General features: G+C 49.5%; 1 protein-coding gene across 1 annotated transcript in view; it reads right to left on the reverse strand.

The window, feature by feature from the left end:
- Positions 1–24,608, reverse strand: part of ASTN2 (astrotactin 2) — a 360,946-nt gene that overhangs the window by 154,662 nt on the left and 181,676 nt on the right. The window contains exon 11 of the mRNA XM_058038034.1: positions 11,782–11,932. Within this exon, the coding sequence (XP_057894017.1) occupies positions 11,782–11,932 (151 nt within the window). The remainder of the gene's footprint in view (positions 1–11,781; positions 11,933–24,608) is intronic.

Genomic DNA, 24,608 nt, shown 5'->3' on the forward strand with positions numbered 1-24,608 from the left:
ACCATCCTTGGGGACACCTTTGGGATGCTGGGTAGAGCAAGAAGGGAAGGCACAAGGATTTCCATCCAAAGGATCTTGGCAGCAAAGTGCTCTGGAATGGGATGCTGTCCATCCTTGCAGAGCAGACAAGGTCCCAAAGACCTCTGGAATTAGCAGCAGGAAGCAGCACAAGACCTGGGAGCAGGAGCCTTTCCAGATGCACACACAGAACAATGAAAGAGGAGAGGACACTGAGAACAATCTGTGCTCTCCAGAGCTACCTGGGGAACAGCACCAGGATGAGTGTTTGTGAATCTGCAGCTACAGCTCTTATCTGCCGTGCTCTCCTCCTTGTCTGTCTGCTGCAAGAGCAGAGCTGTGCAAACTGGCAGAGAGGATCTCCCTGGAGGGCACGGGGAGCTCTGGCTGCAAACAGCATCTCTGCTTCACTGCATCCTCCCCTCTGCTGCTCTCCCCACATACACAGGGATGGAGGGGCCAGGGCTCTGCCCAGGATCCCTCTGGAGATCCTGTGGGATATTCCAGGGTGCTGAAGGCAGCTGGATGGGACTGCAAGGCAGCAGGAGCTGCAGGAGCACAGCCAGAGGATCAGTCACAGCTGTCACTTGGAATTCTTGCCTTGGCACAGATCCGTGTGCTGAGCTCAGCACCTTCTCCAGCCCACAGAGGAAGAGGATGGTTCTTTCCCTGTGACTGGGTTAGTGGGTCAGCAAAGCCCTCCCTCCCTTCCTCCTGCTCTGCTTGAGGCCACCCTTGGGATATTCCTCCGCTTTTGGCTCTTAACCACCACGAAACGTGTTTCCTTTCAGTTCATAATTACGCATCCTAATAGTCATTAATTACAGCAGGCAAATAGCTCAGCACAGCATTTGCAAAAGGAAGCACTCCTGTCTCTCCACATCCATCCCTGCTCAGAGCAGAGCTGGCTCTCCACTCAGCTGCTGTGCTGCAGCACGGAGCTCTGCAGGGACAGAAAGCTTTGGGAGTGAAACCTCAGGATGTGTCCCTGCTCAGGAGAACCAGGGGAAGCAGCAAACTTGGCAATTTGTACTGGCCAGGCAGCACCAGCCTCTCCATGGAGGGTTTTGCAGGGATGGATAGGTGGATGAAGCAATTACTGAGCACAATAAATCACAGAATGGTTTGGGTGGGAGGGGACCTTAAAAATCAGCTCAACTCCCCAGCCATGGGCAGGGATGCCTCCCACTATCCCAGGTTGCTCCAAGCCCTCTCCAGCCTGGCCTTGGATACTTCCTGGGGCAGCCACAGCTTTTCTGGGCTTATAAATCTTTGTAACACACCTCCTTGCCCCTGGAGCAGAGGATTTCCCACTGGGATGTCCCACCAATAGATCAGAGTGGGGGAAAACTGAAGTCCATTTAAGTGCCGCTATATTCTTGCCCAAAGGAGTCAGAAAAGCCCATGGAAAAAGGCAGTTTGTGCTAATCCTGCCTCCCTGATGGATCAGCTTGGGCTTCTGGATGGGCTTGGAAAGCCAGCACTCACTATGCACACAGTGCTTTTATAAAGGAGCAGATCTGTTCTTGCTGACATTGATTTGCCTGGCTTGGGCAGCAGAGAACCAATAATTACGGTGAGTTTTAATCAATGCCCCATCAATTTAGGTGCAGTTCAATTTGCAATCTGCCTTGGCAGTGACACAGGACGGGGGGCTCTGTTGGAAAATGATTACAAAATCAATAAGCAGCTGGGTCAATAACTCTGTCTGGGAGAACAGGGGTGGCACGTCCCAGCCTGGTGGGAGGAAAGCTGGTGCCCCAGCAGGTCCTGGGCAAACACCTCTGCACACCCTCATCCACACATGGATTTATTGAGCCACAGAGGCAAAGGGATCCCACACAGAGATTGAAAAGGAAAAGCAGTTTGTGGTTTACTACGTTAGACTCGTATTGCATTCACTTCCAATTCCCAGCTCACTTTATCCATGGAGCTGACCAGGAAATATAGCTGAGAGCTTGGGAAAAGGGTCTGGTGCTTGATCCATGCTAGGGAGAGGAAAAGGAGACCTGGGGGGAGACTCCAGCTCGTGGTCTGCTCAAAACCCAAGGAGAAGCTGTTACCATACAAATATAATTCCACGGTCCTGAAAATCCACTCCATCTATGCAGAAGTGAACTGATTTCTCTGTGCCGACAGACAACCCTGAAAATTGCTCTTGGCACTGGAAAAGAAAACTTTCTTTTCTTGTTGTGTGTTAGCACTGATAGCACAGGTCCTGGAGGCTAAACATGACCCTCAGCTCCAATGCTCTGACCCTGCTGCTGCCAAGGGTCTGAGGAGAAGGAGCCACCAGCAGCTCCACATGGTTTGGCTGATGGCACAGTTGGACACCAGCCCATTCCCTCCCATCCCAGAGCACACACAGGTCCTTATTCCTGTGATTGCAGTCAGCAAATGAATTTTGAGTACTCACAGGGAATGGATGTGCTGAATAGGAAGTGCTATTTTTATCTGTTGTTTTGCAAAACAGGCTTTTTTCGCTTTTAAATGACATCTCCAAGGTGACACCGCAGAGTGGCAGATCTGGCAGGGCCTGATGCCCCATGCCCAGGGAATTTCCAGATCCAGCCTCACCACCACACAAGGGCTGTAGTTTGGAACAAAATGGGATGTGCCTGTGCCCACTGTGACCATTGCTGTCACCCCAGCACAGTGTGTGGCACCTTCTGCCACCAGGACTGGGCACAGCTCCTCTGCCACCAGCACCAGCAGCATCCCCAGCATGGCCAGAGCAAACACAACAGGACAAGGATTGGCGCAGACAACTTTATGGAAAATCCTTTCCTTAGGATTTTTCCTCCTGAGAAGCTGGGAGGCCTCAGGAACAAAATGTAAACAATGATTATCTGCCGCTGTGGAATGCAACAGGTGCATCTGTGATGGGTCTCATGTGGTTGTTTCTAATTAATGGCCAATCACAGTCAGCTGGCTGAGACAGAGTCCGAGCCACACACCTTTGTTATCATTCTTTGCTATTCTATTCTTAGCCAGCCTTCTGATGAAATCCTTTCTTCTATTATTTTAGTATAGTTCTAATGTAATATGTATCATAAAATAATAAATCAGCCTTCTGAAACATGGAGTCAGATCCTCATCTCTTCCCCAGTCTGAAAACCCCTGTGAACACGGTCACAGAGGATCACCTCTGGGGGAAGGAACTAGAACCTGTGTGAGACTCTGCCTTAGGAAAATAAATACCTGGCCGAGCCCCTGCTCATGTAAAGTAAAAAAGGAGCCTTTGCTCGCTTTCTCGTTTGCAAAGCTCGTTAGCAGCAAGATGGGTGAGGGGTCACTGGAAGGCAAATCATTCCTGACACAGATCCCCCAGCTGAGAGCACATCCGCTCTCCTCCGCCTGAGCTGCCTGCCAGAGCTGCTCAGCTCAGCTCCTCTCCTCCATTATTAAGTTTAAAAAACCAGAATACTTTATTAAGTGTTTCTGTAGAGAGTAAACTGCCCTTTTTGTTATTCCACTCTGTTTTCTCAACAACAGCAGCCTTCCAGTCAGAGCCTTCTGTGTCAGGCGCTGCAGGTGATGCTCTGGGTACAGATGAGGGGAAGCTGCCACCAAACCCCACTCCCAGTGACGCTCCAGGCACCATTCTCACACCTGGATGCCTCCAGAAGTGAGACCCAGGAACCCCAGGCTGCATCCCCAGCACTGCTGGCCTGGGGCAGCACAATCAGCTGGTGGCTCAGTGCCACAGAGCACCGAGGAGCATTTCCACAGGCCCTAATGACCCCCCTTTGTGTGAGTCCTCACCGAGGAACCTCCTCAGTGTGAGGCAAAAACATTAATCCCAGACACTGCTAAGGTACAGCATTTTAATGAGCTCCTGTCTATGCACTGGCATGTGTTTGTTTGCTTGTTGGAGCTCAGAAATGATACAAATGCAGTAAACCCCTCTGTGTCCATATATATATAAATATAGATGGAGAATTTTAGCTTATTCTGCCTTGTTTTCCTGACCCAGAAGGCCCCTGGTGAGCAAAGCTCCTCAGCAGCAGCAGGACAGAGCCTGGCTGTATGCTGCTCAGCTCTCTGTGTGTGAGATTTATCCCTCCTCTCCCAATATTTGGATAAAACAGGGCCAAAATGCTGATTGCTAAAGGGCTCTCCAGAGCCTCCTCAGGGCAGGGATGTCCCCACCAACCCCAAAACCCTTCCTGACACCCCACTGAGGGGGGAACATCCTTCCCAGAGGGGAACATTACAACCATTTTCTGAAATAACAGTCATTATCTTCCCACTCTTTCCCCCCCCCCCTCCTTCCTTTTCCCTTGCTTCCTTTTCCCTTTAAAGATCATCAATCATTATTTTAGCCTCAGAAAAATCAAACCCATCTGTCTTGCAGGCTCCTCATGCTGCTTGTGCTTCTCAGCCTGGTCCTGCTGTGAAAGTGGGATGGGGGAGATGAGGCAGCATCTCCTCACACTGCTCACCATTCCAGTGAACCCTGCAAGTCCCTCTGTGTGTGTGTGCACCTCAGTCCCAAGAGGGAGGGATTTGTTTCCAGCAGCTGGTGGGATGCCTTGCACACAGGAAAAGCTGTTCCTGCAGCAAGGAAATCTGCTTCCCTTCCACAAGTCACCCACAGCCCGTTTTGGGGTGTGCTGGCATCTCCTGCCTGTCAGGGCATTGTCAGTCACAGCAGAAGCTGGCACCTCCAAAAACCTTCAGGGAAACAGAAATTCAACCTCTGTCCAACCTGACTCACCCATCATCAGGGTGCAGCCCAGCCACAACACTGCAGACCAAATCCCATATCCCAAACCAACCCCCCAGCCCTAAACCAGCTGTGATCACAGACTGGAGCATCCCAGCCCGGTGGGGAACAGAGGGGCACTGGCCAAGCTCTCAAAGAACACTGCTGAAAAAGCCTCTAATGGAGAAAACAGAGCTTTTATCATCCAAACAGGACTTTTATCATCCAAACATGGCTTTTATCATCCAAACCTGTGCAGGCAGAGACCTCCAGCTCACCTTGGTGCTTCCCGAGCTATTCCCCTTGTTTTAACAAGCCACCCCTTACCCACGAGGTGCAAAGCAAAGGCAGGTGGATGGTTTGCTCCCACCCACCACCAACATTGACCCCAAGAGCCTCCTCCTCTTTCCTCCTCAAATCCCATTTTCAGCACAGGTATTTACCTGGATTAATGAGAATAAAATCCAAAACCACAGGTTCCTTGGAGGGGGGCTTGCTGTTGAGCTCAGGGGGCTTCTGCTTCCAACCACAATGTGCAAAAAGGAGTCAGCTCGTGCTCCTGGGAGCCAGTGAGACTTTAAAGGGATTAGGAGAGCCTGGTTTCCTCATCTCCCCCCCTGGAGTGCATCTCTCCCATAATTAGCTAGGTGCCTCTCAAGGCAGGGATGGGTAAGTTTTTATTTTTCAATGAACAATTGTCTGTCAGAAAAATGCAGATTTGATGAAGCTTAAGTGCTTTGTGGGATTCCATCAATTACATCTCAAAACTCATTGGGAAATTAAGAGAGCATTTAATTTTGACAAGGTTGAAATGTTTTGGTTTCCATCACCTAATTTTGTTTTTATTTCAGGCTGTACACTGGGATAAGGCAATATAAAACAAAGCTCCAGATGATAACGGTGGAATTAAACATTTCCCTCTCCTTTATAGAAAGGAAATGTTTTGAACCAAAGTGTTTTGGTATTTTCATGTATGTGAGGGATTACTGCACAGCAGTTTGGTTTTTGCTGAAACTCCTAATCACCCCATTTCCCCCCAGGAGAAAAAGAAAAAAGGTCTCAGCATCACCCACATAATTTTAAAGAATCTCTCCATGTCTCTAAACCACTTTTGAGTGCCTTCCATACATGTCTCCCATGCAAAACCATGGCACTTGTGCTGGAAGGAGGAGTAGAAAGCAGGAACCACTGCTCTGTTCCTTCATTTCTAATCCCATTTCTCCCCGAAACAGTTACACTCCTAAATTAAACCACGTCTCTGCCACACTCTGCATCAGTGAGGAGCAGCCCATCATACTGAGGTGGGAGAGAGCAAGGATTAGCCCCAAACAAGCTGTGCTAAGGCTTATTGCCTGTGTGCACCATGCCAAATGCCTCCTCCTTCTGTGTCTAAAGAGGCTGGAACCAACACCACACCAGTGCCACTGCAGGACACAGCTTCATTAATGACTCTCTGGTAGATGCTCTCCCTCCTGCATCCTGCTGAGCCAAATCTCCTCCTTTGTGATGGGCTGACCTCACCATTGCAGGGAGGAACAGCTCAGGTCATTCTTGCAGGCTAACAGCACTGTTTGCTTGCTCAGACTAGAAATAAATCTCTGCCAAAGGATGAGCAGGGTTTCGTGTCTGTGCAGAACAGCAGCACCCAGTGCCCAGGCTGGGCTCCCAAGGCGGGATGGCTCCTGGAGCTCAGCCCTGCTTTAGCCCTTCCACATCCACCTGCAACATGCTTGTCTCTCATTAGCACTCTAATGTGACTTCAGGGACTAACTCACCAACCTCTGCAGGCACACAGATGCTGCAGAACCCTCAGCCCACATCCCTGCCCCCCCTGCTGCAGTCAGGCTCTCACACCTTTATCAAACAAGGGAGTAATTGTGGTAATTCTCAGCCCAGGACCCCGAGCTGCCTTCCTCACCCCCAGTGAGGCAGCTCATGCCCTTCTGCTTCTCCAGGTGGTCTCACAGCGAGGAGACCCCATCGGGCTCAGACAGCTGGACCTGCTGCTGCCTCCTCCTGCAGTGATGCTGAGGATGCCAAAATGCACTGGGAGAGAACAGAGCACCTCCTCACCCAGCTCATGTGCTAAGATCAAAGCTCCCATTCCTTTGGGGAAAAAATCTCACCTATCTTATTTTAAATAAGGCTGCAATCCTGCCTTTCTAGGCTCAAAAATGGACCTGGTCATGGGATAATAAATGGAAGCAACCCCCCTTCTCCTCAGGTGGTGAGACGACTGACACCAGGGAGTGAAGCCAATCTGAGAGACAGCTGGGGAAACCTGAATTTAAGCCATGATGCAGGTGTTTCCTTCAGTCTCTCAGGGCCAATTCACAGGTTTTCATCTCAAATTATAAATCACCAACACATGAGGGTTAAGCATTTTCCCTCCTTCAGCATCCTCCCTCCAGGCTGTGCAGCTACCACAGTGCCAGCAGAAAAGTTCAGCAATATTTCCTTTATAGGATATATCTGAATCATTCCTCTAGCACACTTTCTCTCCTGGTTTGCTGTGATCTTGCAAGATGGTGCAAAACATACATGGGACTCAATGTGTGGAGTCACTGGATTCAGGAAATTCACTGGGATTTGGTTTTCTTGGGAATATCCCACAGCTTGACCAGATCCATCAGCAGATCAAGAGTGCAACAAGTAAAAGCAGCATGGAAGAAGGTTTCTAGAGCTGTTTGGTTATGTTAGGGCTCAAACACAAGCCTCCAGATAGCCATGCCAAGGTCTTGGCAAGGTTGCAGCTGATAATTCTTAAAATCACCTGAATAAAAAAAGGCCTCCGATAAGAAAAGAACTGCAGAAACCCTTAATGCACTCATGCCATCTACTGGGTGCACACAAAACTAACAGAAAACCACGAGATGGGGGGAAAAAGGGATCCCACTGGGGTGGGCAGGTGGGGACATGTCACCCCTGTGGGTGGGAACCCTGCTGGAGAGGTTTTAGGGTCTTCAGGTGATGCCTAAAAATGAGGATTTTAACTGAGCAAAGCAACTCACTCATTCGTCCCCAAAATCAGCCCAAGGAGACTCAGCCCGGCTCCAGCACAAGCAATCCACCCTTGAATTTTCAACCAAGACCTTTTAAGGCCAAACAATTAGGTGATGGCAGAGCCCACACCACTAAAATCCCAGAGATAAATACATCCCAGTCCTCACAGAATTACTGGAAGCCGTACTAAGGGCATGAAGGAACTGGTAACAGATGATGATTATACATAAAAGGAATAAGAAATCTTTGAGATTTGTGCTGCTCCCTGGTTGAGCCACTCAGCTCCAGCTCTGTGGTGTATTAATTGCTTACAAGGCTGCATGTATATTTTATGCTCAGTACCTGCCTGGAACATTTGTTGGATTTAGCCTTGATTGATGAACCACTGATTATATACTTCTGTGGTCCTCAGCAAATTAATAAACTGTTGACTGGTGGAGATTAACAACATGTCATGATTTGTGAATCTGTGTCCAGAGTAAAGCTGGAGCAAACCTAGTGCTAAAATTAGTAGGCAAATGCTCCCTGAACTCTATAAAAAGGGGATAGCTTAATTAAATTACATCCCGATATTGCCCATAGCACTTACCAAATTGGCAAATTGAGTTCACAGCAGTTCAGCTTCAAAACTAACTGACATCCCTGAAAATCTGCAGCACATGACCCCATCCCTTCTTGCTCTGGAAGCCCAGCTCACACCCAGCAGGCTCCAGGAGCAGGGATGAGGAGGGGCAGCGCAGCAATGGGCAAAGAAAGTACCAGAATGTCTCAAACCGAGCCTGTGCGAGCTCTGAGCTCCACTCCCAGCCCCTCTGATCCCACTCAGCACCGTGAGCACCACCCAGGGCTGGGGGCAGTGCTGCCAGACACCCATTGGGCTTTTCCCTGGACAATGGGAGCATGGAGCATGGTCAGAAACATGGGTGTGGGAACCCAGAACATCCCTATGGTTGTCCTGAGCAGCCCAGACCCCTGCCAGGGGGCTCAGAGACCCTGGCACAGAGCCCAAAACACCTGTGGGTTTGGTTATGACCCGTGGAGCAAATTACCAACCTTAGATGAAGATCAGCAAGACACTACATTTTAGGCAGAATATTAGTGAACTTATCACAGGGTGGAAAAGTAGATTTTGGGGTTTTTAGAATGGGGATTTAAGGGGCAAGATGGAGGGAACTGGGTGTGTCCAGCCCTTCTCCTTCTTCTTCTTGGCCTCCATCTTCTGCTGTGATGTTGGCCCTTACAGATTGGTTTAGAGTAGAAGCTCACTGTCTAACACAGGTGATAGGTATTGGGAAGTAATTGTAAACATTGTACACGTAGTTTTTACTATAAAGACATAACACTGCCCTGGGGGCAGGCAGAGTGCCTGGAACTGTCCTGCTGGATGGACCTTGGCAGGGCAGGAGAAAGAATTTTATAGATAAGACACAATAAACAACCTTGAGAGTGAGAAATGAAGAGCCCTGACTCCTTCTTCAAGTGCCAGGCTGGGAAAAAGAGACTTTTAACAATCTTGGGGTCACAGCAACCCAAAAAGATCCCGAGACACGGGGACAGCTCCTCCTCACACCTCTCCTCACACCCCTCCTGTGCCAACAGGTGACCAACGAGAAGTGATGAGAATAAAACACTGCACAGGGCTGGGAGAGCTGGGAAGCAGCGTGGGCTGGGGAGTCCAAAGAGAAGCAGAGACAAGGGCTGGGGTGGCATGCAGGGGCTGTCCCCACACAGCCCTGGGCTCTGCTGTCCTCAGGCTGGCACTGGGGAGCTTCACCCCAAGGCTGGAGAGGGACAGAGCAACCTCGTGCTCCTGCAGTGGGGAGAAAAAGGGGTGAAGAACACAATGGGGAGAGACTGTCTGCTGTCCCCATGGGATGCACAGCCCCAGGAGCCTGCTGTGATGCTCAGCATGGGGGTTCCTGTGTCCCCAAGTGTCACCTGTCACCCACAGGGAGGGGATGCCCTCCAGGAGAATGCTCCTGCTGCTCCTCCCTTGTCCCCTCACCATACGTGCTCCATGCTCTTCACTCACAGCCTCACTCAGGCATTACAGAAGCTGAGCTCTGTTTTCCCCAAGTAACACGGTTTTCCTTTTCTCCCTCTCCACATGCCACCACTGGGGCTGTAATTTATTGACAACTTCTATCTTAATATGTCCTGACTTTAAAAAGAGGCACCACTTCCCAGAGGCGTGAGGTGATCAGAGCCCTGATTGCTTCTGACAGTGCCTGGGCAAGGATGTTGGCATTCAGAGCAAAATAACACCTCAAAAAATGGGGAAAAACACCCCAAAAAAGGGAGAAAACACTCCAAAAAAAGGGAGAAAACACCCCAAAGGACTAGAAAGGCAGTTGTTACCTGGAAAAGGGGGTAAAGAAAAAAAATAGCAATGGGAAAAGAAAGGAGGAAGGGGAGAGGAGCAGCAAGGGGGAGGTGGCACCAGGTTGCTGGTGACACATCAGACTGTCATGCTAAATGGCCTTAACAAGCAACCTGAGAAGGGGATAATGAAAACGCCTCCCCCCCCGGGACAGCACGGCTCCAGGCTGACCTTTCCCAGCTGCCGTGTACAAACATCTTCAATAAATAAAGAGACACTTACCTCCTGTCTCTGCTGAGACAAGAGGGATGTGGTGAGGGGGCCCTGCCTGCAGTGGTGTGGGAGGTTTCAGGGGTTTGGGAGCAGTGAATGTGTGCTGGAGGGGATGGTGGAGGACAGCTCTGGATCCCCTTGGGGGTCACCAAGGCTTCCTGGCAGGCAGGGTCTTGAACAACAGACACAAAGGGATGCTCCAGGTTTGCCTCACTTCCCAAGGCTCTGCCCCGCGTCTCTGCATGGATTCACACAGGCTCCTCAGGCAGGGAAGGGATGGCTTTGATGTCTGGGAGAGGCGCTGAGCTCTGCTGCTCCCAGCTGGAAGCACAGCAAAACCCCTCTGGGCACCACCAGTGCCTGGGAACAGCTGCCTGGAACTGTTCACAGCCAGGCTCTGGGTAGCCTGGTCAGTGGAAGGTGTCCCTGCCCACGGCAGGGGGATAGCACAAGATCACCTTCAAGGTCCTCTCCAGCTCAAATCCTTCTAGGATTCTAGGATTCAGAGCTTTGGCACACCCATCCCCTCAGCCACAGGAAGCAGGAGCAGGTCATATCTCCTTCTACAGCCCCAGTACCAACTCCACAGCCCCAATACCAACCCCACAGTCCCAGTAACAACCCCACAGTCCCAGTAACAACCCCACAGCCTCAATATGTACCACACAGCCCCAGTATGTACCTCAAAGCCCCAATACCAACCCTACAGTCTCAGTACTCACTCCACAGCCTCAGCAACTACCCCAAAGCTCCAACACCTACCCTACAGCCTCAGTATGTACTTCAAAGCCCCAGAATGTACCCTACAGCTCAAAACCTATCCTACAGCCCCAGTACATATCACACAGCTCCAGCACCTACCTTACAGCCCCAGCACTCAGCCCACAGCTCTAGCATCTAGCACACAGTCCCAGTACCTATCCCATAGCACCACTACCTCCTCCACAGCCCCAGTACCCACCCCACAGCCCCAGTATGTGCCCCACAGTCCCAGTACCAACCCCACAGCCCCAGTATGTGCCCCACAACCCCAGTACCCACCCCACAGCCCCAGTACCCATCCCACAGCCCCAATACCAACCCTACAGCCCCAGTATGTACCCCACAGCCCCAGCACCCACCCCACAGCCCCAGTATGTGCCCCACAGCCCCAGTACCAACCCCACAGCCCCAGTATGTACCCACAGCCCCAGTACCAACCCCACAGCCCCAGTATGTACCCCACAGCCCCAGCACCCACCCCACAGCCCCAGTATGTGCCCCACAGCCCCAGTACCAACCCCACAGCCCCAGTATGTGCCCCACAACCCCAGTACCAACCCACAGCCCTAGTATGTATCCCACAGCCCCAGTACCCACCCCACAGCTCCAGCACCCATCCCACAGCTCCAGCACCCATCCTACAGCCCCAGCAGTCACTCCACAGCCCCAGCACCTCCCCCAGAGCCCCAGCACGTACCACGCAGCCCGTGGAGTCCACCTTGCGGTCCGACACGCACTTGAAGTTGCGGGTGCAGCCGCCGTTGTTGCGGGAGCAGTCGCGGACGGGCCCGAAGGAGGAGAGCAGGTCATTGATGGTCTCGAAGTAGGTGGACAGCATCGCTTCTTCCCTTGGAGAGAAAAGCACCGTTAGGGCTGGCAGGAAAGGGCAATGCACAGAGAGCTGCTCTGGTAAAATCCCTGCTTAGAGATACTGAGCCAAGGGAAACTTCCTGCAAAAAATGTATATTTTTATATTTGCTTTTTTTTCACAAATATTAAAGTGAATATTGTATGTGTTATGTTAGAGAGTGATGTTGTATTAATTTTCTTCAGCAGTATGTTAAATATAGTTTTAGGTTATAACACAATGTTAAAATGGAAACTATGCTATGTAAGATATTTTTTTAAAGAAAGGACTCGCACTGAGATAGCAGCCACAGGACACCTGAATCTTTCAGAGAAAGAGAATTTATTGCTTTTATATCAGAAGAAATGAACTTCTTCCTGCCTCACTCAGCCCTGAAGAGCTGTCAGGATTAAGAGGAAGAAGCTGACACTGACCAGACAGAATCCTGTCTTTGAATGGAATTCATGCATCATGTATGAGGTGTATGAATATGCAACAGGCTGTTGTTTTTAAGGGTTAATCCTCTGTTAACGTGGGTCCTTTTTCAGGCTTATTTTGCCCAGAAAGAGGTACCCAGACTGCCCATAACTCTTTGCTTTTATTGTCTTCTATTGTCCTAAATCCTAATTGTCCAAATTTTTATTGCTCTAATTATATTACTATTTTTAAACCATTCTATTACTATTAAATTTCTAAAATTTTAAAAACAAGTGGTTGGCGTTTTTCACGCTTCCCAAGGAAATGAGGGGTTTGTGATTATGCAGTACAATAAATTTGCTGCCTAACTCTGGCATCCTTCACATAACCAACCAGTCATGGGGTTTCAAAGATACCATCCACCAGTTTTATGTAAATTAGCAACTGGGAGATGCCTTATTAGTAGCATAGAGCTGGGTGTGAATTCAACCCTACACTACACAACAGCAAATCCAGAGCCATAAAACTCTTCTTGAATGTTTCACAGCTGGGCAAAACCTCCTTGAGCATCCAGATCCCATCACCCAGCATCATCACCATCACCCACATCCACCCCAGTGACACTGCCATGTCATCACAGGCCCCCAGCCGGGTAATAATTAGCATTGACTCCATGATTCACAGAAGACTGATCAATCTATTAATTATTCATCATTATTAAGAAACCCATTGGTTTTATAGACAGTTATGATACACCTGGACCTAATTGCTCCTCCAATCCAAACACCATCACCATTGGCTAATTAAGAACATTAAGAACATTTGTTTGGTAAACAAATCTTCATAGCACATTCCACACACAACAATAGGTGCAGCAGGTTAAGATAAGAATTGTTTCTCATTCTTTTCTCTGATCTTCTCACAGAACAATGCCTGGGAAAGTTGTGTTTCTTTCTGTGGCCAGAGAGCTGCTGCCACACTGCCAAAGCTGGAAAGACACACAGAACTTGGCTTTGTGCTTGCTGGGGTGTGGATGTGGAGCAGATAACACAGGGGTGGGTACAGGCACAGCTCTGTTGCTCTGCTCCAGCCCATGATGGGCAAAGCCCCAGGCACTGCTGTGCTGTGACACCCCTCAAGCAAGCAGCATGAGCACCCAGGAATAATTCCAAGGCCCTGTGAAGCCTTGGGAAGCTCTCAGCCCTGCCTCTCAGAGCTGCACACGCAGCAGATTTCGCCTGTGACAAAGCATTCAGGCACTCTGCATTCTGCTGGATTCCTGCAAAAGGAACACACATGCTTGTCAAGAGCTTTAAGCATCTCCAAGATATTTTTTTCATCTTCAAAGCACAGTTTATACGTTAACCAATACCCACAGTGCCTGGGCAACAGAGCCCATCACCTGACAGGAGAGAGACAAAGTGATCAGAGAGGGAGGGAGGTCACAGAACAAGGCACTGATGGTGACAGATTTGACCTCCACAGGCTGTTTATTAGATCTTTACCCACAGCAGGCTGCAAATTAACCCTGACCCCTCTGGCCTCAATACCCCTGAGGCAATGCTGGGAGTCACAGCTTGGTTTATTCTCCTTGAGCCTCTCTCCTGCTGGGCCATCAGCACAATGACCCGATGCCCATCTCTGCTGTCCCTTTTTGGGGGTGTTTAATGTGACAACAATCTGCCTGGCAATGAAACAGCACTAGAGGAATATTCATCAGCCCTGGAGGGCCACGGTGGTGCTGCCTGGAAGCAGCCCTGCATCCTCTATCAGCAGAGGGCCCCTGAGCTCACACGCCGTCACACTCACGCACGCAGCCCTGCCAGCACTGAAATCATGAGTCAGGCATTAAAAAAGAATATAATGCAACTGGCACCCAAATGATGAGATTTTAAAAATAAATCAATTGCTGTGCTGCTTTGTTTTTTGTCGTTTTTTTTTTCTTTTTCTTTTTTTAATATTTTCCTCCCCTAAATTTGCTTTAGGGTATAACCAAGCTTTTCCCTGCAAACTCAAGGGCCAGAAACTCCTCAGAGACCAAACCCAAATAAAGCCCTATGCAGTATTGACAGCATGATTATTATTTTTTAAGATTGAGGATTTCAAGGCAATCACAGGATTCCAAAAGTTGGGACTGTCAATAAGGGAAACACCATTAAAAGCAGTGAGAAATAGTAAATTGGCACGTCCCCATGGGCTGGGGTGGATGAGTTACCTCAGCACTGGGGCAGCTCTGTTCTCACTGTCGTGTCCCACATAGCAAATCCATGTCTGTGCTGCCAGCTCTCACCCCAATTAAAGCTTCCCAATTAACTTTTCACTGATAGCAATCAAGCTCCTGATACTCTCCCTTTCTTGGCCCACCTCCTAGATTCTCCAGCATATTTGGAGACGAATCTCCCTCTGTCCTTTCTTGGTCATGTTTCAAATCTCTTTAGAGGCCGTTTTCCATTAGCACTGTTCCCTCCAGGATCTGCAGCTCCTCTGAAATGAGGGAGTGAGAAAGGCAGGATATATTAGATCAGGGCACATATTTCTTCTGGAGAGATGGGAGGGGAGGAAGGAGATATTATTTACCAACTAACCCCACTGTTTATTAATGTAGGGAGAATTATTATAGAAAAGCCAAAACCAACAAACCGTGACAGCTCCTCCACCACCCACCCCTAAAGCTCAGCCCCATCTGGTCCTCCCAGGGGGTTTCTCATTGTGGGTGGACAGCAAGGAGAACCATGCTCCCATCCTCCCTCCTGGCTTCTCCACTGAGCCACCACACAACCCACATGCCTGGAAAGAGAAGGTGAGGAGCTACTTTAGGTGGTGGAAAGGAGATTCTGGGCTGGGTCCTTGCACAGGATTGCTCCAGAGAGACGGAATTCTGTCAGGAGACATTGGCTCATCCCACATGGCACCAGGCTGGGGCTGGCAAGGGCAGCTTGTCATGCTTTAATTAAAACTTGGAAGCACAAAGCAACCTCCTGCCCTGGGGAGGGCTGAGGATGGGAATGGGAAACTGGCTCTCCAAAGCCTGGCATAATGGATGACCCCTGCCAGAGCCCAGGAAAGGCTGGCGAGCTGGAACGAGCCATTACACACATTAAAATATTAACCTCGCTGGGAAGCGTTCAAGTGCCACCTGTGAGAGGAGCAGGGTGAGGGCAGAGCTCTGCAGGATCAGTTCTGTGTGGCCATCGTTCCATTAGGGGAGCTTCACTTCCACACAGAGCCCTGACAGGGGCAGCAGCTCATGTGTGAGCCTGGTGTGATGCCCAGAGCAAGCTGGGAGCAAACTTCACTTTCATCTGCCTCTGGAGGGGCTGGAGGAGCCAGGCTCAGTGCAGGCAGGCACTGCCAGCCTCAGCAGCTCCTCTGAATTGTCATTAATTGTCTGCCTTCTCACACGTGGCATGGAGCAGATCATCTTCCACCCACACAGCTCTGCCAGGGATCCCTGCCTGTCCTTCCCTGCCCCCTGTATGGGGCTCCTGCTCTCACATCCCAGAGCCAGCCTGTCACTATAGCACACCAAAGAACACAAGCACACACTACTGTTCTTAAGGTGAAGGAAAAAAGGGAAGTTTATTTTTTGACTCTAACATTTATAGTTTTCTAAAAGTGACAGCGGATTGGAGGGTGACAGTGACACCTCTGCAATGACACTGGTCAAGCTAACAGTTTATTAACTCTCTCTTCTTCTATAAAGGAATGTAAACAATGAGTTATTTATAGAAAGTGTGTGAGAAAGTTCACTACAAGAATGTCAATATCAGAAGGCTCAGAAAATCTTAAAAAACCAGGGTGACATCAGCAGTGCCAACACATGGATCCCAGCTGAGGGTGCACTGCAAAACTCATAATCACGTTTTTTTTATAATTGTATATAACCCATAAAAGGCAGGGGACACTTGGGGAGGGATGGCAGCATCTGGCCAGCACTGCAGGGAGCCCACTGGGGACAGCCAGCCCCACCATGGCCTGGGTGCCAGATTAGACCAGCCCTGATGGATGAATCACCTGCCCTGCAGGCAGAAGCTGCCTGCAAAAGAACAGCTCTGGCTCTGCATCTCTTCCAGTGAGTAAGCCCTGGATCTGACAGGGAGGGATGGAGAAGGACAAGCTCTGTGTCCTGAGTACATTAAGGGACACAGGGAAGCTGCTGGTGGCCCTGGCTGCATCCAGGGAGGGCTCAGCACCTGGAAAGGATGGGGAAATCCATCAGTGACCAAAGCTAGTTCTTGTCAAAAAGGGCATTTTGGAGAAATTATGCAATTTGGGCAGCATAATTTCTACTGCCAGATCCTCTCCACAAGCCCATGAACATCTATGAACACACACAAACACACACACACACTCTTTAACTCTCCAGCTCTCCCAAAGGCACCTGCAGACACCCAAATGATACAGTTATAAATGAAACACACACTCCCCTCCCTGCCAGGACTCTCTGAACACACACCCAGCATCAGTAAAACCCAATTTATTATCAACATCTTGTGGCACAAATGCCCAGCGTGGTGCAGCACACCAGAACTCCCCTCCTGACCCTGCTCCCATCCTCACACAGCCCCATTCCACCTCCCACCACCTGCACTCGCCTGGATTCCCTCACAAACACTTTTTTCCACTCTCTCCCTTTGTTCCAGGCCTCCTTAATGAAGCAGATTCACTGACAAATACCGCTGGGGGTTATTTATTCATGAAATACCAACACCGAGCAATTCTCAGAGCCTCCAAAGCACTCATCCCAGAATAAGCTCCAGAGCTTTGCAGTGGCTCTTCTCTCCAGCTCATCCTGAAGGGGATTAGTGGGTGTTATCCAACTCTGCTGCCCCTTTTTATTGCCTGCTAATGGTTAAAGACTTCAGTGCCTTATAAAGTTCACCATCGATGAGAAAAATAAAGAAAAGAATGTGAGTTGGAGACTAAGCCAGTGCCATCTGCTCCCTGAGCTGGGTTTGGAGAGGGATCAAGGTGGGAACTCGAGGTTCAGGAGTTTCTAGAGACGGGGCCCAGTGGCAGCACAGGGTGTGATGTGTGCAGCTTCAGCCAGAGCTGCCCAGCACAGCCCAGCCAGGAGCAGGAGGGCTCATGCCCAGCACCTTGTGCTGTTTGCTGCTTCTACTGAGCAGGGAACTTCAGAGCTGCTGCCCCTGCAAACCAGGACAGAGCAATTTTCGCCCAGATTCTGCATTTTTCAGCCCAGCAGCTGCCTGCCTGAGCAATTCTGAGCGGCTCTCCCACGATGCCCTGGAAAATTCATCACAGAAATGGGCACGAAGGGTGAGCAACACATGGATCCCAGCTGAGGGCGTACTGCAAAACTCACAATCACATTTATTTATAATTATATATAACCAATTATACCCCAACGCTGCAGCTGCAAAGCCCAGATTCAGAAGCAAAGAATTGATCAGCACATGGGACTGGGACCTTGGCTGCAAGTGGAGCTTTTGGGAGCCCTTGGTGCCACCACCTGCAGCCCCAGCACTGACGCCGACAAGGGGGGTTATTTACAAACCACAAATGAGATGGGGCTGCTGTGGAACTGCCTTGAGCTGTTTGATTTTCCAGCATCAGTCTCATTCCATGGCTATGACAATGGGGAGATGCCACCAGCTCACATCCCAGGCAGCAGACCAAGAACTTCATGTTACAACTCACTTTATAAGTTTCTTGACCCATCACACAAAGCAAAAGCACATTGACAGTAGTTCCATCCAACCACTATAAGCACACGTAACTTTGGTTAAACAATGCTTGCTTATTTCAAATACAATACCTACTTGTAAGCCTTAAAACACAATGCACAGAGCTCCATTATTAAGCTTCAAACTTCCTAATATCTTGCTAGATAAACTTTCTGTAGTTTAGAGAGTTATTCTAGACAAGCGTTAATACACAGACCACTCTTCTATTTGTCCTCGGTTTTCTACAGTTTAAATAATTTTTCTGCTGACCAATCTCATGGCTGCTGCTTAGCTCCAATCACAATTCTGCTGTCTCTGAGGCCTGCCTTTTGCAGCTTTCCCAAAACCCTCTGATTTTGTGGATTCCCACACAGCACATGGCATTCCTGCCCTCAGCAAAGGCAGAGCCACCCCTTCCCCAGGAGAGTCCCCTCCCAGGACCCCCTGTGTGTCACCAACATTCATTTTTGCTCCCAGCTTCTGTGCTCTGGGGGTGATGATTTTCTTCACATTTCAGACAGGCAGCCAAGGCAACAAGAGAAGAGGATGGGAAGTGCTCACCGCTGCTGGATGGCCAACTGAAGATGCTTTCCAGGTTATTTTTAGTACTTTTAGCACTTCCCACACTCACACTACAATTCCAGCTGGGTCTGCTGCACTACAGGCTCAGCTGTTCTGTACTAAGAGCCATGCAGTTATACACCCAAATTATAATGAAAATGTAATAAATGATCACCTGAGAAAAGTGGCCTCCAATTTAAATGCAACAGAATATGTTTGTTTTTTGTTTTTTTTTTTTTTTTCTGGGATTTCTGTTACTCTACTCATTCTAATCTGCCTTGGATTCATTCGTACACCAGTCCTAAGGTAAGGAGGAGGATAAGTGAGGAGGTTCAGGTAAAGGTGAACCTTTCCATTTTTATTCTGCCTGTAGCCAGACACCATTCTCTCTACAGCCCTTTCCTGCATCTCTGCAACATTTAATCATGGATCACAGAAGGGTTTGGGCAGGAAGGGACATTAAAGCTCATCCCATTCCACCCTGACATGTCAGGGACACCTTCCACTGTCCCAGGGTGATCCAGCCTGGCCTTGGGCACTGCCAGGGATCCAGGGGCAGCCCCAGCTGCTCTGGGCACCCTGTGCCAGGGCCTGCCCACCTCACAGGGAAGGATTTCTTCCTGACATCCATATCAGTGGGGAATGCAGCACCCAACTCCTACAGCACTGAGCCATGGGCCAAGCAAGTCCATCCCCACACTGACCAAGCTGGAATGCTCTGGAAAAGTTAATTCCCATCCCCAGCATTGGAGGAGCTCATGAGGTGGTGGCAGCTTCTCACCTGAACACTTCACACCCTGAAACTTGGGCATGCTGCATCTCCTGCCTTTAACCAGGTGTCCCTGTGCTGTGCCTGCATCAGATTTATTATTTCATGTAGAAAAAAAGTGATTTTTCTGCCCACTACACCGACAACCACTTTTCAGCCACTGTAATAGTGCTGGAAGTTTTGAAGCAAAGCCACTATGCAGGTCCTCAGCTGGGAGAAATCATCTTCACTTGAGTGACACTGGAGAAGGCATTTCAACGGTGCTGTGCTGACATTCCACAGCTGATGAGCTGCTTGCTATAAATTTTCTGGGTAGTCTCGCTTCTTGTGGCAATACTATAATAAACACTTGCAAAAACGCTCTCCCAAAAACCTTGAGGTTGAAAGTGTGAAAAATTCCCCACCAAGCATCAATAATTTGCTGGAGATTCAATAAAAGCACCCCTCTGCCAGAGTGGTTTGAAGCTCGCTTCTGCAAGCAAAGGGCCAGGAATTTAATTACAGCAAAGCAAAGCAAAAAAAACCAAACACACTGGGACAAAAGTGAGCTGGGAAAGCACATCCCAAGGGATGCTGGGGTTCACAAGGACCCTGCACCTCGCTGCAGACCCGTCAGAGCCAGCACAGCTCTGCCATGTGAAGGAGCAGGCTATCACAGAGGAATTAAACTAGATAGTTTTAATTCTGAGTATTTTTCTTGCTTCAGGGAAGGTTGTGGCAGCAGTTTCAACCCTGCACAAGCCAAAGGAAATGCAGGAGGTGCTGGCTCAGTCTCCCAGGCAACGTCAGTGCTGGGAGGGTTAAGAAAAGGCACATGAGCCTTCAGAGGGATGGCAAGGCACGGTCAGGAAGTGCACTGGGAATTGCATGTGCTGGTACCTGCTGCAGCCTGTAATCCATCCCAAATTCAGCAGGATGCATTTCCAGTGTTCTGGATGCTCCTGTGCGCCAGGAACCTCAGCAGCAAAATGTGGGGTGGGGTGGGGTGGGATGGGATGGGATGGGATGGGATGGGATGGGAGAGGAGTTTGGAGCACTGCAGGTATGGGAACCCAGGACATCCCTCTGGCTGTCCAGGATGGCCAGGACCCCTGTCAGGGGGCTCAGAGACCCTGGCACAGAGCCCAAAACACCTGTGGGTTTGATTATGACCCGTGGAGCAAATTACCAACCTTAGATGGAGATCAGCAAGCCACAACGGTTTAGGTAGAATAATAGTGAAGTTATCACAGGGTGGAAAAGTAGATTTTGGGGTTTTTAGAATGGGAATTCAGGAGGCAAGATGGAGGGATCTGGACATGTCCAGCCTTTTTCCTTCTTCTTCTTGGCCTCCATCTTCTGCTGTGATGGTGGCACTTACACATTGGTTTAGAGTAGAAGCTCACTGTCTAACACAGGTGATAGGTGTTGGGAAGTAATTGTAAACATTGTACCTGTAGTTTTTAGTACAAAGACATAACACTGCCCTGGGGGCAGGCAGAGTGCCTGGAACTGTCCTGCTGGATGGACCTCAGTGGGGCAGGAGAAAGAATTTTATAGATAAGACACAATAAACAACCTTGAGAGTGAGAAATGAAGAGCCCTGACTCATTCTTCAAGCACTGGGCTGGGAAAGAGAGTTTTAACAATCTCAGGGTTGCAGTGACCCAGAAAGGCCCTGAGATGCAGATGTTCTCAACGGGACAGAAATCCCAAAACAAGCACCTGGGGACAGCAGCCAGGAGGAAACCCAGCACTGCCAAGCATTGTGTCCCCCCTGACCACCCAGCAGATGTGATGGGCACTGCCAGGGACACACCAAGGTCCATCAGGCATCCAAGCACGGAGCCATCACACTGGCCTGGGCACACAGAAAAGGTGCAATGCACGGAATTATCGGTGATGACAGGACAACCTTAATGCAGTCTCCAGTAATTTTGCCTTTGATGAAGGTGTTGACTCCAAGACCACATCCAGAAGGGTTATCCTAAGGACCCATCTCTCCCCAAATAGCAAAGGTGGTGGTGCCAGGCTGCAGCCAGGAGCTCTGGGATGCCTGAAACAGTCCAGAGCTGTTCAGGCATCCCAAAACCCACCCCTGGGTACCTACAAACACCCACAGCTCCTCAGCCCCCTGCAAATGACTTCCTCTGCAGCTTCTCAGTATCTTGTTTTCTCTTCCTTGGAGGACACATAGCTCCTACTTTATTGTACTCTATCCAGGCACTGTTCTGCATGCACAATTACTTAGCTCCTCGTGGCTGGCTTATGCTTTACTCAACACCAAGAAGCAGCAGTATTTCACAACAAATAAAGTGATTAAGTTCCAAATCTCCCTCTTATCATTCCCATTTTACAGACAGGGAGCCAAAGCACAGGCACAGTGATGTAAAAAACATCCACTCCGTTACGTGCACCAAATCTGAGACATTTAGATGTGATTTTTCAGAGTGCTTAGCATTAAATGACACTTTCCCTCCTCAAAGTACAGCTCTCATTGACTTCAGCTGAAGTTTTTACAGCTTCACATTAATGCAGATCATTCCCAGAGCAGGTTCATCAGCCGTGCTGAGCGAGGCAAAGGTGAAAAACTGGGATATGATCATGCCATTAAAGAGGATTCCATAATGCATATGCACAGAGGGGCTGCCTGAAGGCTGCACAGCAAACCAACCCTGGCACTTCCAGCTCTGGAGTTCTGCAAACTTGATAATATTTGTTAAACAGGAGCTGTTGGGGGTTTAATTCTGGGCAGGGAGAAAGGTGTTCAGCATGGACAAAGAGGATATTTTCCAGCTGTAGGATGCAGAATCATTCCACCTTTGGTGGGCAGAGCTCTCCCTGGGGCAAAATCACCTGGGCAGGCTCCTCCCTGAGTGCTCCCTGCCCTCCCACTGCTTGTCCAGTGCTGGGGAAGATGAAACAGGAAAGCCTTATAAATATGATTGTCTGGCAAAAGATTTTGAGAATATGGAAACTATAAGTGAGATTGAAATGAAAGCAAGCTTTGAGATCCCTCAGTTACTGAACAACAGGAAAACAATGGTGTGGCCAGCTGAAGGTGATCCCCTTTGGATGGAACAACACCCTCTGCTTGCAGACAGGCCCAAGGGTCAGAGCAGACCCTGCCAGCTTGGCAGAAGGGGCCCAAAGAGGAGTTTGTAGGGTTTAAAATGTAACACAGTATGGTAATGTAATGATTCTTATAGGCTGTATGGAAATGCTATAGGATTTGTATCTTGTACTAGATTGGTTAGTGAGAATCAGAATATTCAACACAGAAGAAGATTTATTGTATTGTAACAGGAACCTCACTCCCTTACCCTCTTGCTCTCTTACCCTTTTACTCTCTCATCCTCTCTCCCCCTCTCTTCTCTCGGGCCTGCTCTGAGCTGTGTTTGGCAGCTCCCAGCAGGGCCCTGCACCCAGGCCCTTTGCAATGAACCCCAAGTTCCAGGACCAGAAGAAGATTTATTGTATTGTAACAGGAACCTTGTGCTCTGATCCTCTCTTTTACTCTCTCATCCTCTTTAACACGCTCTTGCCTTCACTCTCTTTACCTCTCTCCCCCTCGGGCCTGCTCTGAGCTGTGTTTGGCAGCTCCCAGCAGGGCCCTGCACCCAGGCCCTTTGCAATAAACCCCAAGTTCCAAACCTGGCTGCAGAGATCTCTCATCTCTGTCCATCCCCACCATCCTACCCCCCAATATTCCAACAGTCCAGTATGTTCCATTCCTCTCCCCCACCCTCCCAGCTCCCCCAGCAGTCCCAAACTGGGTGGTTTTGGCCAGCTGCTGTCTCTGTGCTCAGGGATGGACAAATTGCTGCTGGCTTTCATGGCTAAAGCCAAACAAGGCTTCACGCTGTGTGCAGCAATTCGAAAAGCAAGTTTTTCAAAAAAGCACTTCTGAGCTGGACAAATTAAGGCAATTCTTTGCCTCTAAAAGAAAGGCCCTCCACAAAATGCCTGCCTCAATCCTCTGCAACAGTGTTGCCTGGGGCGGGAGAAACAGAAATCTCAGAAGAAATAAGCAATCAAGCAAAAGGGAGACAGAAGGCCTGAGATATCACTCACCCTAAATTATTACAGGCTGAAAACATCATGAGATGGGTCAGGCCTCTCCAGGACCAGGCAGTGATTGCAGCCCTGCCCAGGCAGGTTCAAACACAGCACAGATTCACGTGGATTCCAGGTGACATGGCAAAAAAGTGTCATTAACGGCAAAATTGCCATTAAACTCATTGCTGTGAGGAGCTCTGGGCATCTCCTCACCACCTCACCTGCATCCACTCCAATGTGGGATGTCACATGCTGGAGAGAACAGGAGCATCCAGCCACCCTCCCCCTGGCTTTGCCCTTCCAAGCCATCAGCAAACCAAGATTTCAGGTCCCTGCTTGTCCAGCATTCCCAAGGCATGAGCTAAAGGATTTCCCCATTTAAACCAGGTATATATTCTAGCCCAAACAGGAGCTTGGCTGTGCCAGTTTCCATCTCTCCACCCTGCTTCCCTGGCTGAGAAATTGGGAATTTGCTTGCTGGTGGGGCCAGAAAGACAAGAGAGAAGGTGGAAGGACCCTAAGCCATGTACAGCATCCATCCCCTGCTCCTGGGCCCCACTGTCCCCCACAGAAGCAGAGATGTCCTACACTGTCCCATGGGACACATCCAGTGTGGGGCTTTGGTCATCCCGAGCATTTTGCAATGGCAAGCTGGAAAATGCCAGCTTGGAACTCAGACATCTGCCTCTGCTCAGGCATGAACGACTCACTGGGGTTTTCCTTCTCTTTGACACCATTTTGGGGTATTTTATACAAGTTTTTTTGTCCTAGTGGGCTCTTGTGGATCTGATTCTGGAGCAATTCATGAGGACCATGAGGAAAAGTTGGATTTTACAGGGAAGCTGGGAGAGGGAGGTGCCACAGCCCAGACTCAGCCCCTCTCATTGCCCAGCCACTGGGAGGGGATTCCAATACACAGAATAAAGTGTCAAGATGTGGTGCTGATAAGCACTTCAGAAACGCTGATAGAATTAGATGGGATAAATAGGAAACAGCCAGGGCTGCTGGATCAGATATCCATGTCCTGATTTTTCACAGATGTTCCCATCGATCCGCTGGGAACAGACAGCCCTGAGCTCCTCACAAACAGGGTGCCAGGGACCAGCCAGGCAGGAATGGCTGCTGGGAATGCAGATCCCTCTGGAATGCTGGCTGCAGGCAGGTCTGTCAGAGCTCAATGCATCCCTCTGGGTGTCCAGAGCTGC

The sequence above is a fragment of the Melospiza georgiana genome, chromosome 20 (genome assembly GCF_028018845.1).
Source record: "Melospiza georgiana isolate bMelGeo1 chromosome 20, bMelGeo1.pri, whole genome shotgun sequence".
In the NCBI taxonomy this organism is placed as follows: Eukaryota; Metazoa; Chordata; class Aves; order Passeriformes; family Passerellidae; genus Melospiza; species Melospiza georgiana.